Consider the following 18,571-nt stretch of genomic DNA (forward strand, 5'->3'; position numbering starts at 1 on the left):
AATAAAAAATCAAATAGGAATTAAAATTAGACTTGATTAATGAGTAAAACTAAATAGAATTTGGATCATGAGCTAGGAAAAAAAATAAAATAGAGCATAGGATTTTGAATAGAAAAAAAAAAGTGGGATATGTATATATAATATTGAATTGATGGACTAAAATATGAAAGCATGGGATGGAACCAATTATTAAGTTATAAGTACCACTCAGAAAGGGGAGAGGGTATCTGGGACCTACTTTTATGGAAGAATAAAGAGAAGGAATGTGTTTGGGGTCATGAAATATTGAAAATGATCTATCTTATTATTACATTTGTTATATATTTATATTAAAAAGAAACATTTCACTTTAAGTTCTAAAAATGGGTGTGATGGTTGATGTGTGAAAAGTAGATTTTTAATTTTTTTTACACATTAGTTTTCAACCCAATTTTCACATCCAACAAATGTGAAAGTATATGTATGAGGGTAAAGAAACATGTGTCATAATCAGAGTACATAATTAAAAACCTACCCAAAGATTTAGGTATGTGTTATTGTATAGCTTAAACCTAAATCATACATATAATATTTATATGCAGTAATCATAAAATGATAATTTAAAGAAAAGGGATATCTATGGATCATTAATATGTCAATATTTATATATTGAAAAGGAAAAACTCTAATAACACCCATCAGTATATTAGGAAATACATAATAACTTATATAACACACTTTAGAAATGTTTTTAACAATTTTTAAAACATGCACGTATTTTCAATCTAACATGTTAGATACTCAAATCTCAACTTTTCTTTAAACAAGATGGAGAGTGTGAAATCGATCAAAACTCTTGTATGGTTGAATAAAAAGGAAAATGTTAATTAATAAAACACTAGAATGAATATGTGTAAACTGGAAAGTAGGTAAAAAATCACTAAAATGTATACAATGAGGCGTCACTTCATGAATGAGTCCCACCACAAACATGAAAAGAAAAGAAAAGAAAAGAAAAGAAAAGAAAGAAAGAAAGAGGTATTTTAGTTTTAAAAATAAAGATTATTGGTGGATTAGGTTGTGGGACAAAAAATGTTTAAATTGAGACCACAAGGTGTGAACACACGGCCGCCACCCCCAAATTCCTTTCCTTCAATCCTTTCATCATTGTATTTATTTATCAATTATCATCATTATTTATTCAAATCAACAAAGCTAAAGGTCGGTAGGATTTTCCAATCTTCTAAATAAATATATAACTCTTTTTGGAGTTTATTATATAATCAGGATCTTGTTTCTTGCAGATTATCTATCTATCTTGGCAAGGGAGAAAAAAAGATGTCAATCTACGAAAAGTGATTGATAAGGTTTAAAGGTGATGTCTGTTTCAATGCAAGGGATACCAAATCTCAATCATAGATTTGATTCATTCACTTAAAATGTAATGAATAATTACAGCAATAAATTTGATTGTTTAAGGTGGGGTGTTGTGAAAAAATCTACATTAACAAGTCTGATTAGCCTTTCACTAAAGAAGATTATATAATTTCCACAAAGTAACATATAAATTATAAACTTTGTCTGTTGCTCTAAAAGTTGTTACAACAATCCTATTGTTAACTTTAAGGTGTACGTACACACAACTGCTTCACTTGTGCTATAATAATTCAAGAAGTGGGTGAAGGGAGAGGAGAGAAGCTACCTAGATTCAATGGAGTAGGTCTCGGAACCTCTAAGGAATGAACGACGCCACCATATTTGGAAGGACTTGCTGAGATTAGGGCACTCGGTACCACGTTTTGAGAAGAACCTACACCAGTCCATAAATAGCAAATGCTGTTGTTTCATAGGTAGAGTAAGTAATGCCTGACCCATGGCTTCTTCCAGCATTCTCATATCTAGGCCTTTTTTGCAGCGTTGTAGCCAACCAAAATCTAGTAGCATTGGACCAAACCACGCCTGCAGTAGTCCAGACCTTGTTTCTGAACGACAATTCAGTTTTCTTGTCCCTATTGCAATGAATAAGTTTGCTGAAACCCGACTGAGCTCGTACCTAACCATAGGTGAAGTGTTATCGTGCATTCTAATCAGTTCTTTCTGTTCTGCCCATATATTGACAAATTCTTCAGCCATTTGCCAATCGAGTAAAATTTCAAGCAGCCAGTTGATGGTATCTACCTCTGTTGAGATTTGTTCAATTAGTGGCTTCTCGGTTATATTCTTTACACATGTTTCGGGGCCGACGGCATGGGAGGATCCCTTCAAAAGACCAACTAATGAAGTTATACAAGTACGGAAAACTGCATAGAGGTCCTCTTCACTAAGGTCCAGATGATCTTTCTCATAAACTGAGCTCTTGCACAGAAGACCTTTGACTAAAGATTTCAGTTCATTTCTTGCAATGGAATTCGAACACGTGGAAATAGACCAGACAAGCCTGCTGGCTATGCCTTGCTGCGAAATTACTGAATCGAGCAAGCGTAGTCTAGCCATGACATCTCTACTTGTTGCATCATCAAACTTGACTTTTATAAACAGATTCCTTAGTTTCTCTTCTTCCTCCTCTGTCCAAGGCACAGCCTCTAAGTACTTTAAGCATGAAGCAACACACTTCCCGAACATGATACTTGCAGATACCTAAGTGACAAAAATGTATTACTTGTTAGTACGGGATTTCACTGATGGAACATCAATCACACTTGATCAATAAAAGAGATTCAATTCAATTCAATCACACTTGCCGACGGCATGCACAATTCAATTTTTGATAACCGCAAAGGTTAGTAGTAAATAAAAGAGATTCTATTCATCTAAGTGGACATGGAGAAAAACAATTGGATTCAATTAATCATGCATGTGGTCTTTTGCTTAGGATACTAATTATTTCCCAGTTTCAAACGTAGGAACATTGAAAAATCAAAGGACTCGGGGGCTATGAGGAAACAAAAATAAAAATGAGGTTAAAATTACATGTTAGTTCATCAAAATTGGGGTTTGGGTCTACTTGGTCCTAAACTATAAAAAATATTTAATAAATTTCTAAACTTTCAATTTTGTGTCTAGTACATACATGAATTTTTAAAAATTTGAAAGTTCCAAGAACTAGATGGACACAAACCTCAAGGTTTAGGAACTAAATTTGCAATTAAACTTATTTGACCTGAAAAGGTCTCTTCCAAACATTCAAATGCATTACAAGATTTTTTTTCTTATTTAAAAAAAATGTTTCCAAGAAAAAATCGGATCGGTAAAGGACCCATTTCAGAGGATCAAGGCTTCATCATAAGCACAATTCACTAGACAACCTTGATCTATTATTGGTTACGATATAGCACTAGCCTCTTGAGTACCTTTAGTATTTGAGTATCTTTTCTAATATTTGTTCTATTTTATTTCCTTGATAAAATTCAAAAGAGATAATAAATTGTGGTTCCATTTAATTAGGTGGGATATTTTTTTGAAGATTAGCGAGAAGGGGGCACACTAAAGTATGCGCAGCTCCCTTGAAAAAATGTCAATGGCATTCCCCACTCAAAAATGATTGCTACTCAAGGCATGAGGTCATTGACCATTGTGAATACGGGTATCATTGAACCGGGTGGTATTATTTGTTAAGCTATAGTGATCGGAGATTTTTGTATTTCGATCCTTGACATCTACCTGCAGCTTTTTTTCTCTTAGTTGATTGTCCCTTCAGTTTGTCAAATTCCTTCACATTCTCCTTAAATCTTCAAAACAGTAAAACTTTCTTGAGTGGTCACAGATTCCTAGTTAAAGTGTTATTCAGAAGCAGTTCAGTTCAGGATACACTTTTTCACTATACTAGTATAAAATTCTTTTGTAGAGATTTTTTAGCCTTTTGGTCAAATGTTGGACTATGTTCTGTTTCTTAAACCTTTCTAAGATAGAGATAAGACTCCTTGGAAGGAAGTTAGTTTGGTTACTTCGCAGAACATATAGCTCCAGAGGAATAGAATGATATTTTGGGGGATAGCAGGGTTTTGGAGAGAGGCCAGATTGGTCGGCTTCTTTTTACAAGTTTACTTTCTTGTGAAGTTGGTTTTTCATTAAATAATCATTTTTAAAAAATAACTGAAACCAACTTGTTTCTTATAAGGATCCAAATCCATATGCATTATTGGCTATAAACTTCCTTCTTTATAAGATGATGTTAAATCATTTAACATATAGCGTCCTTGCATTTGTCCTTCTTTGTTAGAAATAACATGTAACAGAATTTCCTTGTGAGGTCTAGTTTGTGTTGTATTCTATGCCTGTACTTTGAGATCAAATTCCACATACTGCTATTTCCACTTCGACCAATTATTTCACTAGACTAATCTGTTAAACTAAGTTGATACATTTATAAATTATAAACATACAATACTAAGAGAAATAAAGGTATGAGGACCACAACATAAGAGCCAAGTATAAGAACTGGACTCAAAGACCTTTTTTTGTTTATCTTCAAACACAAATAATAGTGTAATATAATCAAGAATATTCTACGAAACATATTCATCAGCTGATCATCATAGTTTCCTTAATTAAGAAAGCGGTAAGAATCTGGATCCAGAATTATGGTTTTGAAAAGAATACACCAGATTAGATATCCAGAACTTTGAGTTTCTAACCAACGCTCAAGAGGTGATTTAAATTATTAAATATTTCTTTATGGTACAGTTTCTTTGATTGAATGAATAACAAAAGAACCCTTGCAAACGAAATTACAAAAAGGTCTTCAAGCTAGTGCAATAATATAAATAACTGAAGAGGCTATCTCTTATACCAAGTGGCCACAATCATAATCTCCCAAACGTACAAGAAAACACGACTAGAAGACAAGTTCAGTACTTACATAATCAAAAACCATGTAAAAAATTAAAAGTGATAAAGTTATTAGACAGTTAATACTTTCATGCCATCAGTTTAACCTCCTCGGTTTATAAGAACCTTGCCAAGGTTCTCATTGAACATTTACAGCAGATAATCTCTCCACTTATATTAGGCTTTCTTTAATTTATAATAATAATAATTATTATTATTATTTTGAACGAAACAACTTCATTTTTTTTTATAAGAAACAAACATTTCATTGATAAAATGAAATAAGGGAAAACCCCAAGCACTTAAAAGTGAGTACAAAAAGAGCACCAATTGGCAACTAAAACCGATAACAATAAGCTAAAGTTCTTAAAAGGTGCCCAGTTTTGCACCAATCAAAAGCCATGGACAATACCATGTCAAAGAAAATAACTAAAAGGTGAAAAAAAGTCTTGAAAAATGCCTATCAAGCTTGCCCTATAAAGTCCAAAAGAAAGCCCGAAGAACAGCCAGCCAAGTAACCTTCTTGCAACCAATAAATGGGTAACCCACCATAAGAGAGCTAAGGATGTCCGAATCATTGGACAAAGGAGTAGACCAACCAAAAACCTTCAAATGAGATCCCAAAATTGTCAATCAAGAGGATAATGAATAAAAAGATCACCAGGGTGGATATGATGAGGGCGCTAGCTGCTATGGGGGTGTCAACCTAGTTGAGATGTTTGAGTGTGCCTGCTGATCCCCCCACCCACCCCACCCCTCTCATGTACATTGAGCTTTTGTGTCTCTATTTTTCAATATTAAGACTCGTTTCCTTTTCAAAAATATAAAAAGATGAGCAAGGGATTCAACAATAGCACAACACATAATACATCAAGAAGGAGAAAGAGACATATAAGGCATACGACGTTGGAGACAATCAGTAGTGTTTATAGCTTTATGACTAAGCTCCCAAATAAAAATTTTAATTTTCTTCGAGAAGTGATCTATCCAAATGATCGAATAAAAATCCCTTTCGGAAGGCTCGAGAGCACCTATCAAAACCTCAGACATAGATTTTACAATAAGCATAGATCAAGAGTCAATGGTCCATCCAAGAATCATGCACCATATGAAATCTGCTATAAAACAAAATAGTAGACAAAGATACCAATTCCTGAATTTCATGATCAGTAAAATTACATCAAAAGTGCAAGTCTCAGGTCTCAAAATCGGCATGCTATGCTTCAGCAACAGAAATATCAGGAGTACAAGAGACATGAATAAACGAGGAAAAATCGCATAGAGAATACCAGTCATGACATCGATCTTTCTAAAAAGAGATAGTGTCACCCGTACCAATACAAGATTAGCAGTATGGCAGACGGAGCTCCATAGGGACTTTGATGACCTGCTAATAATAGTCGGCCAAACACAAGAGGGATAATAGTACTTAGCCACAATAAGTTGATGCCACAAAGCATTCTGCTTGTGTAAAAACCTCCGAATCCACTTCGCCAAAAGGGCAGAATTTCAATGACGAAAATTGCCAATACCAAAACCACCAAGAAGTTTAGAGCGTTGAATAGTAATCCAATTACCGTTACGCATACCACTTTCATCGCATGAACCATCCCAAAAAGAATCACGAATCAGTTGGAAATTACAGAAGAGGGGGAAGACCCTATAGAAAAGTTAACAAAAGACCTTTCCAACTGGAAATGAACAAGGTAGACCTATAGTGATGAGAAAAGTGTCTTCCAGTAGAACAATTGGCCAATCAAACATAGAGAGAATGTGATTCCAAAAGGATCTAGCAAATGAACAGGAAATCAAAAGGTGTCCCCGAGATTCAGCCTGCTAGCTTGCACATTGAACACCAATGAGAAGACAAAACCATATCGGGCAATCTTCTTTGAAGCTTTTCATGAGTATTCATGGCTCTGAGAGATAGCTCCCACAGGAAGACCTTAAACTTCTTAGGATATTGCCCTTTCCAAAGTGCTTTTAGTGAATGTAGACAAATCTTAGATCCAATAAATGAAGTGGTGAACTGGTGGAGGAGCAAAGAGTTAAGAAGCAAAAGCTTTAGATTCCAAAACTTGATATTGAAAATGCTTTTGAGGTGGTTGCTTGGGTGGTCAAATTGCAAATATTGCTTTTAGTCTACCAGAGCCTTACAAACATCTCCAATTAGTCAATAGTGAATAAAAAATATATGAATGGAACAATGCAGACAATTTACACCAAGAGATAGCAATGTAGAGAACATGATCAAGAAAAAGGTCAAAATGTTGAGCTTTTTCATTGAAGAAATGAGTATATTGTTTGTCCACACTGACCGCGAAAAGGCTCTGATGAGCTGCATCCAAAGGAGGCCTTTTCTACCTTTGACTGGGTGGCCCTTGATAATAAAAGATAGGAAGCTAGTGATAACCGATAGGAAGACCACAGATCAATTGAATGCATAAAGAATGTGGTTCCAAAATCTGATATAAAAAGGGCAGAATATGAAGAGGTGGCTTTTGAGTCTCATTATCTTTCTTACAAAGCTAGGGGAGATTTCCAAAGAAGGTAATTGACGTTGCAGCTTGTCGTGTGTAAGGACGGCCTTGTGTGTGAGTTCCCACAAAAAGAATTTGATTTTTTTTGGGTATTGGTCAGACCTTAAGCTCTCAATTACCAATTGTGGTGCTTGAGAGCAATCCACAATTTTGTGGAGAAGATCCCAGATGGTTCATGTTTACAATACCATTTACCATCAGTTTGTTGAGGTTGGTAATTTGTGAGTGCAAGAGATAGATCGGTCCATTCATAAATTTCCAACTAGTCTGTAGAGTTTAAGGTCCCAACATCCCTGTTGCCTTCCAAAAATCGAAACCATTGAGAGCTTTGCAAGGGAAAGAGAAAATAAATTGGGAAAGGTCGTGTGTAAAGGATGGGTGTTCACTCATGTGTCATACCAAAATGAGACAGAAAGCCCGTTTCCAAGAGTCACTGCAGCATGCTGATCCACCAGAGGCTGAAAGATAGAAATGGGCCTAACTTGTCACTAATGGAAGAGCAAAATTTGGCAGAAATGACCCTTCTCCAGAAGGCACACTTTTCCACCCTAAATCTCCAAATCTATTTGGCAAGGAGACCCTCATTCCTCAGGTTTAGATTAGAAATCCGTAAACTGCAAAAACTTAGAGAGGAGGTAATTTTATCCAACTGACAAAGAGCAAATTGGATCCACCCTCTTTCCCTTTCCAAAGAAAAGAGATTTTCAATCATATGGACCACTTCGCTAGGAAATCTGAAGAAGGATCCAATTTTTTTTACATACAAATTGGAGATTTGGAGATTTAAGGATCACTAGCATTCTTGATTGTTTTTTTCTAATTTGTTTTATTTACATAAATATCTATCAATATCAATATTTTGTCGATATATCTTAAAACAGAAATTTGGATATCAATATCAGCATTGATATTTTAATCCTAGACTAAAGTTAGGGTTTCTGAAGATTCAAGGAAATGGAATACAGAGATTTGGGGATACATTTTTCCGTTAAATCTCTTTCTAGTAAGCTGGATATATCTATTTCATTGTAAAAGGACTGGTTCTCAGCCTTGTGAAAGTCAAACAGTCCAAAAAGAAATAACATTTTTTATTGGATTTGTTGAAGTTCTTGAAAGGAAGCTTCCTCATATAAGACGTATGTCTTCTGTTTGTTATTTTTGTCATGAATCAGAAACTCAAACTTCTATTCTTAGGGTGCTCGTTCTTGTTGGCTTCCTGGTTTAAATTGATTGGCATTTTCAATTTGCAGGGAGCTTTCTTTTACGGATGCCAAAACTAACAGCCTTCAGATTTTACAAGGCCTTCCCTTACCTTCGCGTTCTCAGTTACTTTGGAATTTCAGAATTGTGGCCGGAAAGAAATTAGAAATTTTTTTAAGACAAATATAGTTCATGGTTAGATTGCTTAGAGTTGACTCATCACAAAGCTTCTACATGGCACTCTCCTTCCAAATATAGTTCATGGTTAGATTGCTTAGAGTTGACTCATCCCAAAGCTTCTACATGGCACTCTCGTTAATCGGTTGTTCTCAGCAAGACATTTGTTTAAATTGCAATGCTTTCATTTATCCGTTATAACTTGATCCTCATATTCTTTTTCACTCCTTTGATGCTCGTATCTTTTGAGAATTAATCTCTCTTCAAACAGGTAACTGAAGCATGATTCAACCAAGAACTTTTTCAAGCAGATACTACATTTTTAGTGGGGAAAGCTTCAGTTTCCCACAAGAAACTTCATGCCAGGATAAAGAGTTTCAAAGGTATTAAATAACAACTTAGAACATGAAACATAAACGAATACATAGGTTAACGAGGTCGCCACAATCCAGCCAGCTAAATCTTCAGATATGGACAACTTGCATGTACAACTAGTATGAATGGGTAGCTAAGTTGTTAAAATTTATTCCCAAGATAGGTAGGAACATTCTTATAACAGTTCGAAGAAGCAGATTCCTGAAGAAACAATAGCCATTGAATAGCTCAATTCGATTTTTCCCATTCAAATGTAATTTCAACAGAAAACAACATAGTCCGACCCAACAACTTTTGATGGTCAAAATACATTAGGTATAGGGATTTTGTTCAAAATATATATTTACTTAATAGACGGTTCGACAGATTTTGACAAGAGGGGATCACTGTTGAGTCAAGGATCTTGCCGGTGTCCCAACTTTTGGGGTTAAACATAAACAGCTGATAAGAAAAACAAATACATATATCATATATGACTTGCTTGATGAATAGTTCTTACGATGACTTCAGCCAATGAGAACACTGTTCACCCCCAAAGTCCCAAACCCAACAGGCTTATTCTTAACGAAGCAAAAACAGGAGCAACAAATTTGCAATCAAATTATAAACTTGAAAGAAAAAGAACAAGCCATTGAGATCAATTTTCTATCTCTACCATCATACCCATGTACCTTAAGCACTAACCTCAAGTATGTCGATAACTCGATAGACGCCGATCTTCGAGAGTCGTTTTGAAATATCATCCTCAAACATCAGCTCAATCGTCTCCCTAAACACCCCCAAATTCTCCACCTCAGGAACTTCTATTCTACACAATTTAGAACGCGAAGGGCTGCCATTTGATCCTAAATCCTTCTTATGTTTCACAATCAGCTCAGAAAAAACCTCTGAATTAGCACACAACGCTTCTGAATTCAACTCCAAAACCAAGCACCCACCATTCTTTGCTCTCAAATTCAATCTCACATCGAACAACATATCCTTCTTATCACACCCAAGAGCTGAACCAGAACGCGACAAGCTTGCTGGAGGATCCCGATACTTTTCCTTCGGAGCCCGAAAGCTCTCAACTCGCGGTTGAACGATGGAATCAACAACAGCAGAGTTCTCAGTTCCCATTTCTTGCGCCAAAGTTTCAACATTCTGGTCAGAATCGATCGGCGAAACTCTGCCGGGAGACAAGATCCTTCTTGGGTCAATCCGACCGACTAAACCCAACCCAGATTTGGAACTCTGAGGCGAATTAGGAACAGAGACACTAGGTTTAGCCACATTATCAGACTTAGTACGAGGGGTTCTAGAGCGAGACACCAGAAAGTTATCAGGACTGGAAGGCGGCACTGCAAAAGAACAACACCAAGATCTCCGACGAGACCGAGGCTCCCAAACGGAACTGGGTTTTCTCCGGGAAGAATCCTCCATGGAAGAAACGGGATCGGCAGCGAAAACCCAGATGGGAATTGGGGAGAAAAAGGTGAAAAAGAAGGAGAATAACAAAAGGGTGTGTTGAGAGTAATGAACTGAGTAGTGAGTGAAAGAAAGATGATAAACACAATGAGAAAACTGAGTTGGCGTTGGATTGAATTGAACTGAACTGAACCGAAACCCTTTTTCTTTATTACCCTTTTTGTTGTTGAGGTTATGAGTACGAAAGCTATGGGGAATGGGGAAATTTGGAGCTTAGTTCGGTATGTTAGTTTAATGGGGGATTACAGAAGAGAGATGAACACAAAATAATAGGATTTTTGAATATTGATAGGTCTCCATCGTTCTCGGATTCCCAAGAAACATGCTTTTAATTTTAATTTTCTTTTTGGAGTTTAAGGAGCAATGATTAAATAAAGAGAAAAGAAAAAAAGGTAAAGCTCTCACGGGTACGCAATGTCCCTCAAAACTCAATGAATCTCTATGCTTTCAATTATTTCAGCCGCACTTCTTCCTTCTCAATCAATTTTATTCATTCAAATACCACAAATAAGTCTTTAAATGTAAAATATTTATTTACTGATTTAGGTTGTTAATTAACATTTTAAAGCACAAATACAACAATAGTTTTCTAAGAAATTGGTTTTAGATTATTTAACGTAACAGTTTTATATATATATTTTTTTTTTGTCGATTTTGGCTAATGATTAGTCAATTTCTTGGATTTCACTTGTGGTAACACAAGTGTTGTTGCTTTCGTCATGATTTTTACTTTTGTTTTTGAAGTAGAAGGTCTAAATAAATAAAAACAAAATGCATTGAATAGATTGCCAATGAGATAAAAGATTCTAGGATGTGTTTTTAACATTGTATGGAACTTGAAATGCCCACACAAAGAATTTTAGAATCTATATTTATTTCTAAAGTTATTATATTGAGAAATGGGAATCTAGATTTCTAAAGGTTGTTTATTAGAGAAAGGGATCAGTATTAACCATATTCCTTTCTAATATATTATTCTTGAGTTTCAAATTTCAGTTGCATTATAAGAATATTGAGAATTTGAATGCTATATCGCCTTTTCTTTTCTTTTTTGTAGAAATAATGTATATAATGTGCATTTCTCAACCTCTTCTCAAAATTATTGCACAACAAAAAGTTGTTTTTGTAAGAGAAGACTACCAACTAAATGAATGAAAAAATTGACATTTATGTACATGTCATCAATAAATGATTTATGATTTTTTTTTTTTTTTTGAGGAAAAATTATTTATGATGGTTAAAAATAAATAAATCATGTGAAGAAGAAAAAAACGCCACCATTTCTTAAAACATTTGTGATCAATCCTATAAATGTTTGAAATTCACATTATTTTCAAACCACTACAAAATTTGAAAACTAAAAATACACGTAAACATAATTATAATTTTATTAAATACATGCATATCAAGATAAGCATAATTCAATTAATAATAAAAATAAAAATAAAAATAAAACATGTCTTATTGCAATAGAAATGAAGGTTTATAATGAATGTAAGACAACAATAAAAGAATTAACAAATTTGACCTTTCAAATGAACTCAGAAATAGAATCAACCATTAATAAATTAAAATTAGTATTTGACTTCTCCAATTTTGTAAAACTCAATCATTGAAATTTAGAACAAAGGAACAAGCATAATTTTCAAAAATTAAAAACTAGAAATGAAAGTATTTGATATGTTTGACAGAAAAAAAAAGATTCAAACCAAAGAGTTCCCAAGAACATCCACTGACGTAAACCCACATCACAAACACCTGAAAGAACGATACCGCGATTAAAAAAGAATCAAAATGATAACAATAATATTAAAAACTCCTAGATGAAGCTTTGTCCAAAACACTTACTACTTCAAAGCAAGGTCCATTCAGGAGAAATTACCAAACTTATACTTACCCCTGTAGAACGAAGTTTGCAATCATGCTTTCCAAATAAGAGACTACCATTACAATCTCTATTATTTTCAAGTCTATTCAGTAGATAAAGGATCCAGCATACGTGAGAGAGATTCTAACCTACTCATCTCTCAACACAACAAAATTTATTCACAAACTGCCAAATGAACCCCTGCAGAAAATTCTTAGCCATGGATGATACCCCTTTAAGCTACTACACCAACAATTAAAGCTAAAAAGGTAACAGGGGGCCGCATACAGGTTCTTAATTATCTAGAAGCATGCATGATGATATTGTACAGTAGGTTGCATTTGCACATTCATTCTCAGATCAGATTATCATTGCATCAGTGCAAATGGCTTTGAATTGATAAAACCAAAGCCCTCTTCAAAGGCATTATGGAATAACTTATGGAATGTTTGCATCATGATCCAACCAGGGAGCTTTAGAGCCATTGCATCCCCCATTTGCATTGGAGTGAAAATTTTCCTGAAATATTCATATGTTTGAATTTAGTGGTTAGCAAATGTTGATAAAAAAATAACAATGATTCAACAGTAAAGTGTGTTATAAGTTTAAGCATTGTTGATTCCGTACCTGCACCAAGGCAGACTGGATGGAATCAGACGTGTGCATCAGGGTATCAAGATCAGCGGGATGACACATTTGATTATTGGAATGGTACAGAGAAGGATACTGACATGAAGGAACATTCTGATTGGCAGCAGCCCCAAAAGAACTATATGGGAAACATGGCTGTTCAATGAGGCTAGAACCGCTGTATGCAGCATTAACCATTTGCCTGTCTTGGTTAGTAGAGCTCAACGGAACGTTGAGGTCATTCATCTCCAAGTATTCTCTGTGGTCCAAACAAAGCATTGTTTTGTTGTTAAATGAAAATGTTCGTTCTGAGTTATATATCACTTCATGGCCAGTGTCATAAGCATTCTCATCTCCGTTCAATGAATCACCTAGATCTTCTAAATTGATTTCTAGATCTTCTAAATCTTCAAATATTGTATCAACTTGATCTGTATGTATTGGAGCGCCAGCAGAAGCCTGTAAGCCACAACATGTGTTCAATGGTTAGAAGATATCCCTCAAAAGTAAACCCCATTAATAACAGATTGAAATTCGAGGACACGCTTAGAATGCAAAAGATCATAACAAATTTCCAAAACGAACTTTTTTTTTAATGACTACTTCCATTGAGAAAAAGGAATGAATACAAGTACAAACAAAAAACAAGCCCACAAAAGGGAGACTTCAGCAATGCTCCAAAACAGACTGTTGTCGCAATGCCTTGCGCCCTCAGTATTCTCAATTTAAAGGAAGATATATATATATATATATAGTTCTTACGAAAAGACAGCGCAACAACAACAAAACAGAGCTTAAATTACTAGGATCACCATCTCATTGCTTCAAATAGTTCAGTTCTAAAAAGATCATCACTGGCTTTCAGATTTCATTGAGAATGATAAATGGGTTTTCACACCACCACGTAAACCTTCCATTTCAAAGAAATAGAAAATAGGCTTTCTGCTTAATAATGCAAGGCTTTGTTCTTACGACAGTGAACTAAAATATATGGAGTGCATGGCATCATGTACTCCACCAAAGAAAAAAAAGGAAAGCAAGAAAGAAAAAAGAAGAAGAAAGTGATAGGTCCTGCCATCAAGTGTAATTATAAAATGTACTTCTACTGAGTAATGAAAGTAAACAAGCTGTAATTACATATAGGACCAAACTTACTCCAAGATAAAAGATCATGATGATAATAATGCTGAATATAAAACTACAACTCCATGTAGGACATAAATTACCAAAATATGAACATATAAGAACCAAACACTCCTTGACCAAAATGAATTTACCAACTTTTGTCCTTCCCCTAGGAGCCAGAGTCTGCACTCATGTGCATTTGACTTAAACTTCCAAACGACGAGATTAGGGAACAATTGCTAGGCATTGGAAAATGACAAGGATTCAAGAAAAGTAAGGATGGATAAATTTACCAATTTTTGTCCTTCCCCTAGGAGCCAGGGTCTGCACACATGTGTATTTCACTTAAACTTCCAAACGACTAGATTAGGGAACAATTGCAAGACATTGGAAAATGACAAGGATTCAAGAAAAGTAAAGATGAAGTGTCAAAGCCAACTTGCGTGCACCTTAACTGAACACTTATGAAAATCAAGCAAGAAAGAAAAGCCGAAGGGTTTTAAATCTTAGCTAGGTAGCCACCAGTAGTGGAAGCCATTCCTTTAAAGCCTCTCTGCTTTCTCGCTAGCTACAATGACCACTAAGTAAACTCACTGAGGTTCAAGGTTTACTACTTTAGAGCTGCAGTCTATTTTGATGTAACTTTTAAATCCTCGCCTTAAATTTAAGCTCTTGACCTTCATTCCTCTTTTTTCATTCTAGCATGAAAAATATTAACATTTTCTAATGAACAAAGAAAAAGTGAGAAGGGGGCATGCAAATTGTTTTCATAAAGAAGCAGAAGACAATATACCGGTATGTCATTTCAACAAATTCTGCAGATCATTCAAATTCAAATCCAGAGAGAATAATTATCCTTTGAAGACAAATGATGATGAAGAATGTATGAGCAATAATAGCCATGTAGGACACTAGAAATTGAAACTATAAGCACAATAAAAGAATGTATTATTAGACTAAAGATAAAATCAATTCATTTAAATTCCAAGAATCAGAATGCAAATGTATTTAACACTGCTGAAATGCATGTCTTCTATTGTTCAGAAGATATCAAGTTTCTATAAGGATAATCATTCACCTCATGACAGATATAAGAAAAATTTAAGCATTCATTCATCATAGTCAAATCAACAAATCATTGAAAAGATAAAGCAGCTAACTGCACCTGAAATGCATTGGCATCCACCAAATTCACGTTTCCATGTTCAGGAAAAATATCTGCAATAGTAAATATATCGTCGGGAATATTGCAGTTCCCAGGTATCTCTACCGGAGCAATATTCCCAGATGCAATCGGGGGAATCTCCTTTGAAGTAGCCGCCACATTTTCAGAGATACACGATGCTGGTGAACAGCCAAAAACGTTAGTCTGTGTCAGAGAGCTGTCTGGGGCAAATGAATTCAGTGGCTCTTTATTAGGAAGCACCGACAAGCCAGAGGAAAGATCAACTTCTAAAGAATCAACTTCCTCTAAACCATCCTCCTCCCAGTCCTCCTCTTTAAATGGTGCTCCATATTGGGCGCCATTCCTTGGGCCTGGACCATCTTTTTGGAATATAACACAGAGAACATATGCATCCTGCCATAGAAAACATGACTACATTGGTATCACAGATATCGCTTCCATTAATCAGCTTTAGAAAATAGTTGCAGTAATGGAAGTTTAAGAGAAAAAGGTAGGTTGGAAGCATAAGAGTACAGAGAACGATTAATTATCTAACATCACTTCTTACATATCTTTGACATATTCAATGAATCAATGCAACAATTGCAGTAAGTATTAACCATGTATTACACATGTAGTGCATTCAAAGTTTAAACCATAGCATCAACTCTAAAAGACTGAAACCATCACATGAAAGAAGTAAATTTCAAGGTTATGGAATCATAGTTCTAATGATTACCTGAGCAGCATCTTCTAAAGACAGATTCTTATCATCAAGCCTGTACTCGTGCATGACCCAATCAGTTTGAGCCCCTTTTGGTGCTTTACCTCTAAAAAATGTCAAAGTCTTAATCTGTCCAACCTCCTTATTCTCGTAGTGTACAGTCCTATCCCTTCCAGTACTTTTCCAATACCCAAATTCTGTGGCACGATTCATTCGAGCCCCACTTGCATACTTTCTCTCTCTCGGACAGAAGAAGTAGTATTTCAGATCTCCGCCTTTCAAACACGATTTAGCTGAAAAGTAAACAAACGTTTCAATTTCCATAAGAAGCATATTATAGTGAGAGATGATTGGCAACTATCAAATACAATGGTTAAATAAAACGAAAATGAGCCAGAACATATGAAAATGAGCAAGAACCTGGAAGATCCCAAGGCGCATATTTGTATATGTCCAACTCACAAATGACTCCCGTAGGAAGCTTTCTCTGCATAACTTTCTTCTTCAGATAGAACATTACCAACTCAACATGAGTTGGATGAAACCGAAACCCGGGAGGTGGTGATCTTTTCCACATGGTAAATTTGGAGAATTCAGTGCTATGTGTATGTGGTGAAACCCGTATAAACAACTTCCAACGAGCACGATGGAAAAAAATTTGTAATTTTCTGGTATCTCAATCAGATTGAAACGAAGAGCTCTCAAAAAAATTGTTTTGAAAAGAAGAAATAAACCCAAGTGTTGAATCCAAATCTCAAATAGCTTCGCATAATCCCCTCCAAGAAAAAGAAGAGGGGGAAGAGAGAAAAGAAAAACAAACGTCAAGTCCAGTGGCGAAAGAAGATCTTCCACGAGTACCAGAATCTCCCCCGGTTCATGAAACAAAAATCAAACGGTCTAGATGAATTCTTCCTCTGGAGTTCAAAAGACATTGGTATGCTAGAAAAGCCCTGTTTTGAAAAGCATTAGACGCAGTGCTGATATATTAGACAAACACCTCCTTGAAGAAAAAAAGATTTGTTCACACTTCACCAAACAAAACAAGCACATCGTTGAGCCAAATAGTGAGTAAAATTCAAACGAGTGATATTCATCCAAAACGATTTACAAATCACAACACATCATTTCCTACAACAAACGAGATAAAACAAACCAACACATCTTTCAAAAACAAAAGAATCAAAAGCAACCCGAAAAACAGAGTTATCAAAAAAAAAAAAAAAAAATCAAAGTAACAGCTGCAGAATAAAAGAACAGAACAACGATCAAAAGGGTATTAAGTAAATGCACAGAGTAATCCCGAGAAACCCTCGTTTCTGAGCAAAGTAGAAAGTTACGAACAGGGTCAACTCAAGAACAGAAACATGGAAAAACTCAGAAATCGCCAGAGACGATGATAAACACCAATCATCAGGGCTATGGAAAAGAAGAGATCGGGAGATTTTGAGAGAAGACCGGAGAAACCGTACCAGAATTGCGAGGAAGAGAGCGGGGGAGAAACGGAGATGGCGAACGAAGGCCGCCGTGAACGAATGAAGGAGAGAGAGAGATGGAGAAGGAGAAAAGAGAAAGGGTGTGAAGCATAGACTACGGAAAAAAGGTCGAATGAAGAGAAATAGACATTAATAGACGAAGAGAGAGTTGAAGCAAAGCTTCAGCTTCGGTGGGTGCCTTGCTGTGAAAGGAGTGTGAAGGGTATACATGTAATTTAACAAAATATTTCTCCCTCCCAAATATTGTAACCCTCTCTGCTGAGTGCTGGGTTTAACAAGTCAAATATATAAATAAAATTTATTGTCCTCCGAGTGTGTGTATATATATATACATATATATAAACCAACTAAAATATTTTCATACAACTTGGTAAACTAAAGCTTCATGGGAAATTTTTTAATTTGAAAAACATTTATATGCTCCTTTTACCACTAAAGAATGTGAACATATGTCAATAATAATGTTAAAAGCACCTTTTAGCAATTTTAGTATTTAAAAACTTGTGTAGTTGAATAATATTAGTTAGATTTAAATTGATAAATATATTTTTTTTCTGGAATCAATGTGCATTTGTTAATAATTATTGGTTTAATTTCTCTCTTTACATTTTTTCTAATTTTATCATGTATGCTAGGATGTGTAAATGTGGCTTTTGGTAAAGTCATGCGGTATTCATATTTAGTGTGTTGAAAAAAGAATCAAGGAGAAATGAGATCAAACATTATATATACATATATTACGGAGAAATGAGAAATGAGAAATAAGAAATGAACTAAAAATTTAAAATAGAAACAAAAACTAGATTGTGTAGTATAGAATTAATTTATTATTTGAATGTCTGGCAACTAAATAACTATCATGTCATATAAATTTTCTACCAACCACTTTTAAGATCCACCCATGTAAATGGTATTATTAATAAACCAAAAGAGGTAACAACTGGATTCAAAATCATACAATAAAAGTTCAAATTTATTATTTGATAAAACTTTTATTATTGA

At 35.0% G+C, this 18,571-nt stretch overlaps 2 protein-coding genes across 2 annotated transcripts; both read right to left on the bottom strand.

Moving 5' to 3' along the window:
* Positions 1 to 1,379: 1,379 nt before the first annotated feature.
* Positions 1,380 to 10,882, bottom strand: LOC101203669 (BTB/POZ domain-containing protein At2g13690). Its single transcript, XM_004148608.3, has 2 exons — positions 9,783 to 10,882; positions 1,380 to 2,616 (listed from the first exon to the last, which is right to left on the bottom strand). The coding sequence occupies exons 1-2, from the start codon at positions 10,518 to 10,520 to the stop codon at positions 1,678 to 1,680; spliced, it is 1,677 nt and encodes a 558-aa protein (XP_004148656.1). The 5' UTR covers positions 10,521 to 10,882; the 3' UTR covers positions 1,380 to 1,677.
* Positions 10,883 to 12,343: 1,461 nt separating this feature from the next.
* Positions 12,344 to 17,788, bottom strand: LOC101203420 (NAC domain-containing protein 82). Its single transcript, XM_004148607.3, has 6 exons — positions 17,546 to 17,788; positions 16,497 to 17,026; positions 16,092 to 16,369; positions 15,353 to 15,766; positions 13,060 to 13,521; positions 12,344 to 12,951 (listed from the first exon to the last, which is right to left on the bottom strand). The coding sequence occupies exons 2-6, from the start codon at positions 16,651 to 16,653 to the stop codon at positions 12,871 to 12,873; spliced, it is 1,392 nt and encodes a 463-aa protein (XP_004148655.1). The 5' UTR covers positions 16,654 to 17,026; positions 17,546 to 17,788; the 3' UTR covers positions 12,344 to 12,870.
* Positions 17,789 to 18,571: the final 783 nt, after the last annotated feature.

This window comes from Cucumis sativus, chromosome 6 (genome assembly GCF_000004075.3).
Source record: "Cucumis sativus cultivar 9930 chromosome 6, Cucumber_9930_V3, whole genome shotgun sequence".
Taxonomy (NCBI): domain Eukaryota; kingdom Viridiplantae; phylum Streptophyta; class Magnoliopsida; order Cucurbitales; family Cucurbitaceae; genus Cucumis; species Cucumis sativus.

Excerpts from the sequence above, each read along its gene's own strand:
- LOC101203420 (XM_004148607.3), bottom strand. The coding sequence starts at position 16,653 with ATGTGGAAAAGATCACCACCTCCCGGGTTTCGGTTTCATCCAACTCAT. Across the intron at positions 16,370-16,496 it reads TGCGCCTTGGGATCTTCCAG|CTAAATCGTGTTTGAAAGGC; the intron begins GTTCTTGCTCAT and ends TTTACTTTTCAG. Across the intron at positions 15,767-16,091 it reads CTTTAGAAGATGCTGCTCAG|GATGCATATGTTCTCTGTGT; the intron begins GTAATCATTAGA and ends TTTCTATGGCAG.
- LOC101203669 (XM_004148608.3), bottom strand. The coding sequence starts at position 10,520 with ATGGAGGATTCTTCCCGGAGAAAACCCAGTTCCGTTTGGGAGCCTCGG. Across the intron at positions 2,617-9,782 it reads GAGTTATCGACATACTTGAG|GTATCTGCAAGTATCATGTT; the intron begins GTTAGTGCTTAA and ends TTTGTCACTTAG.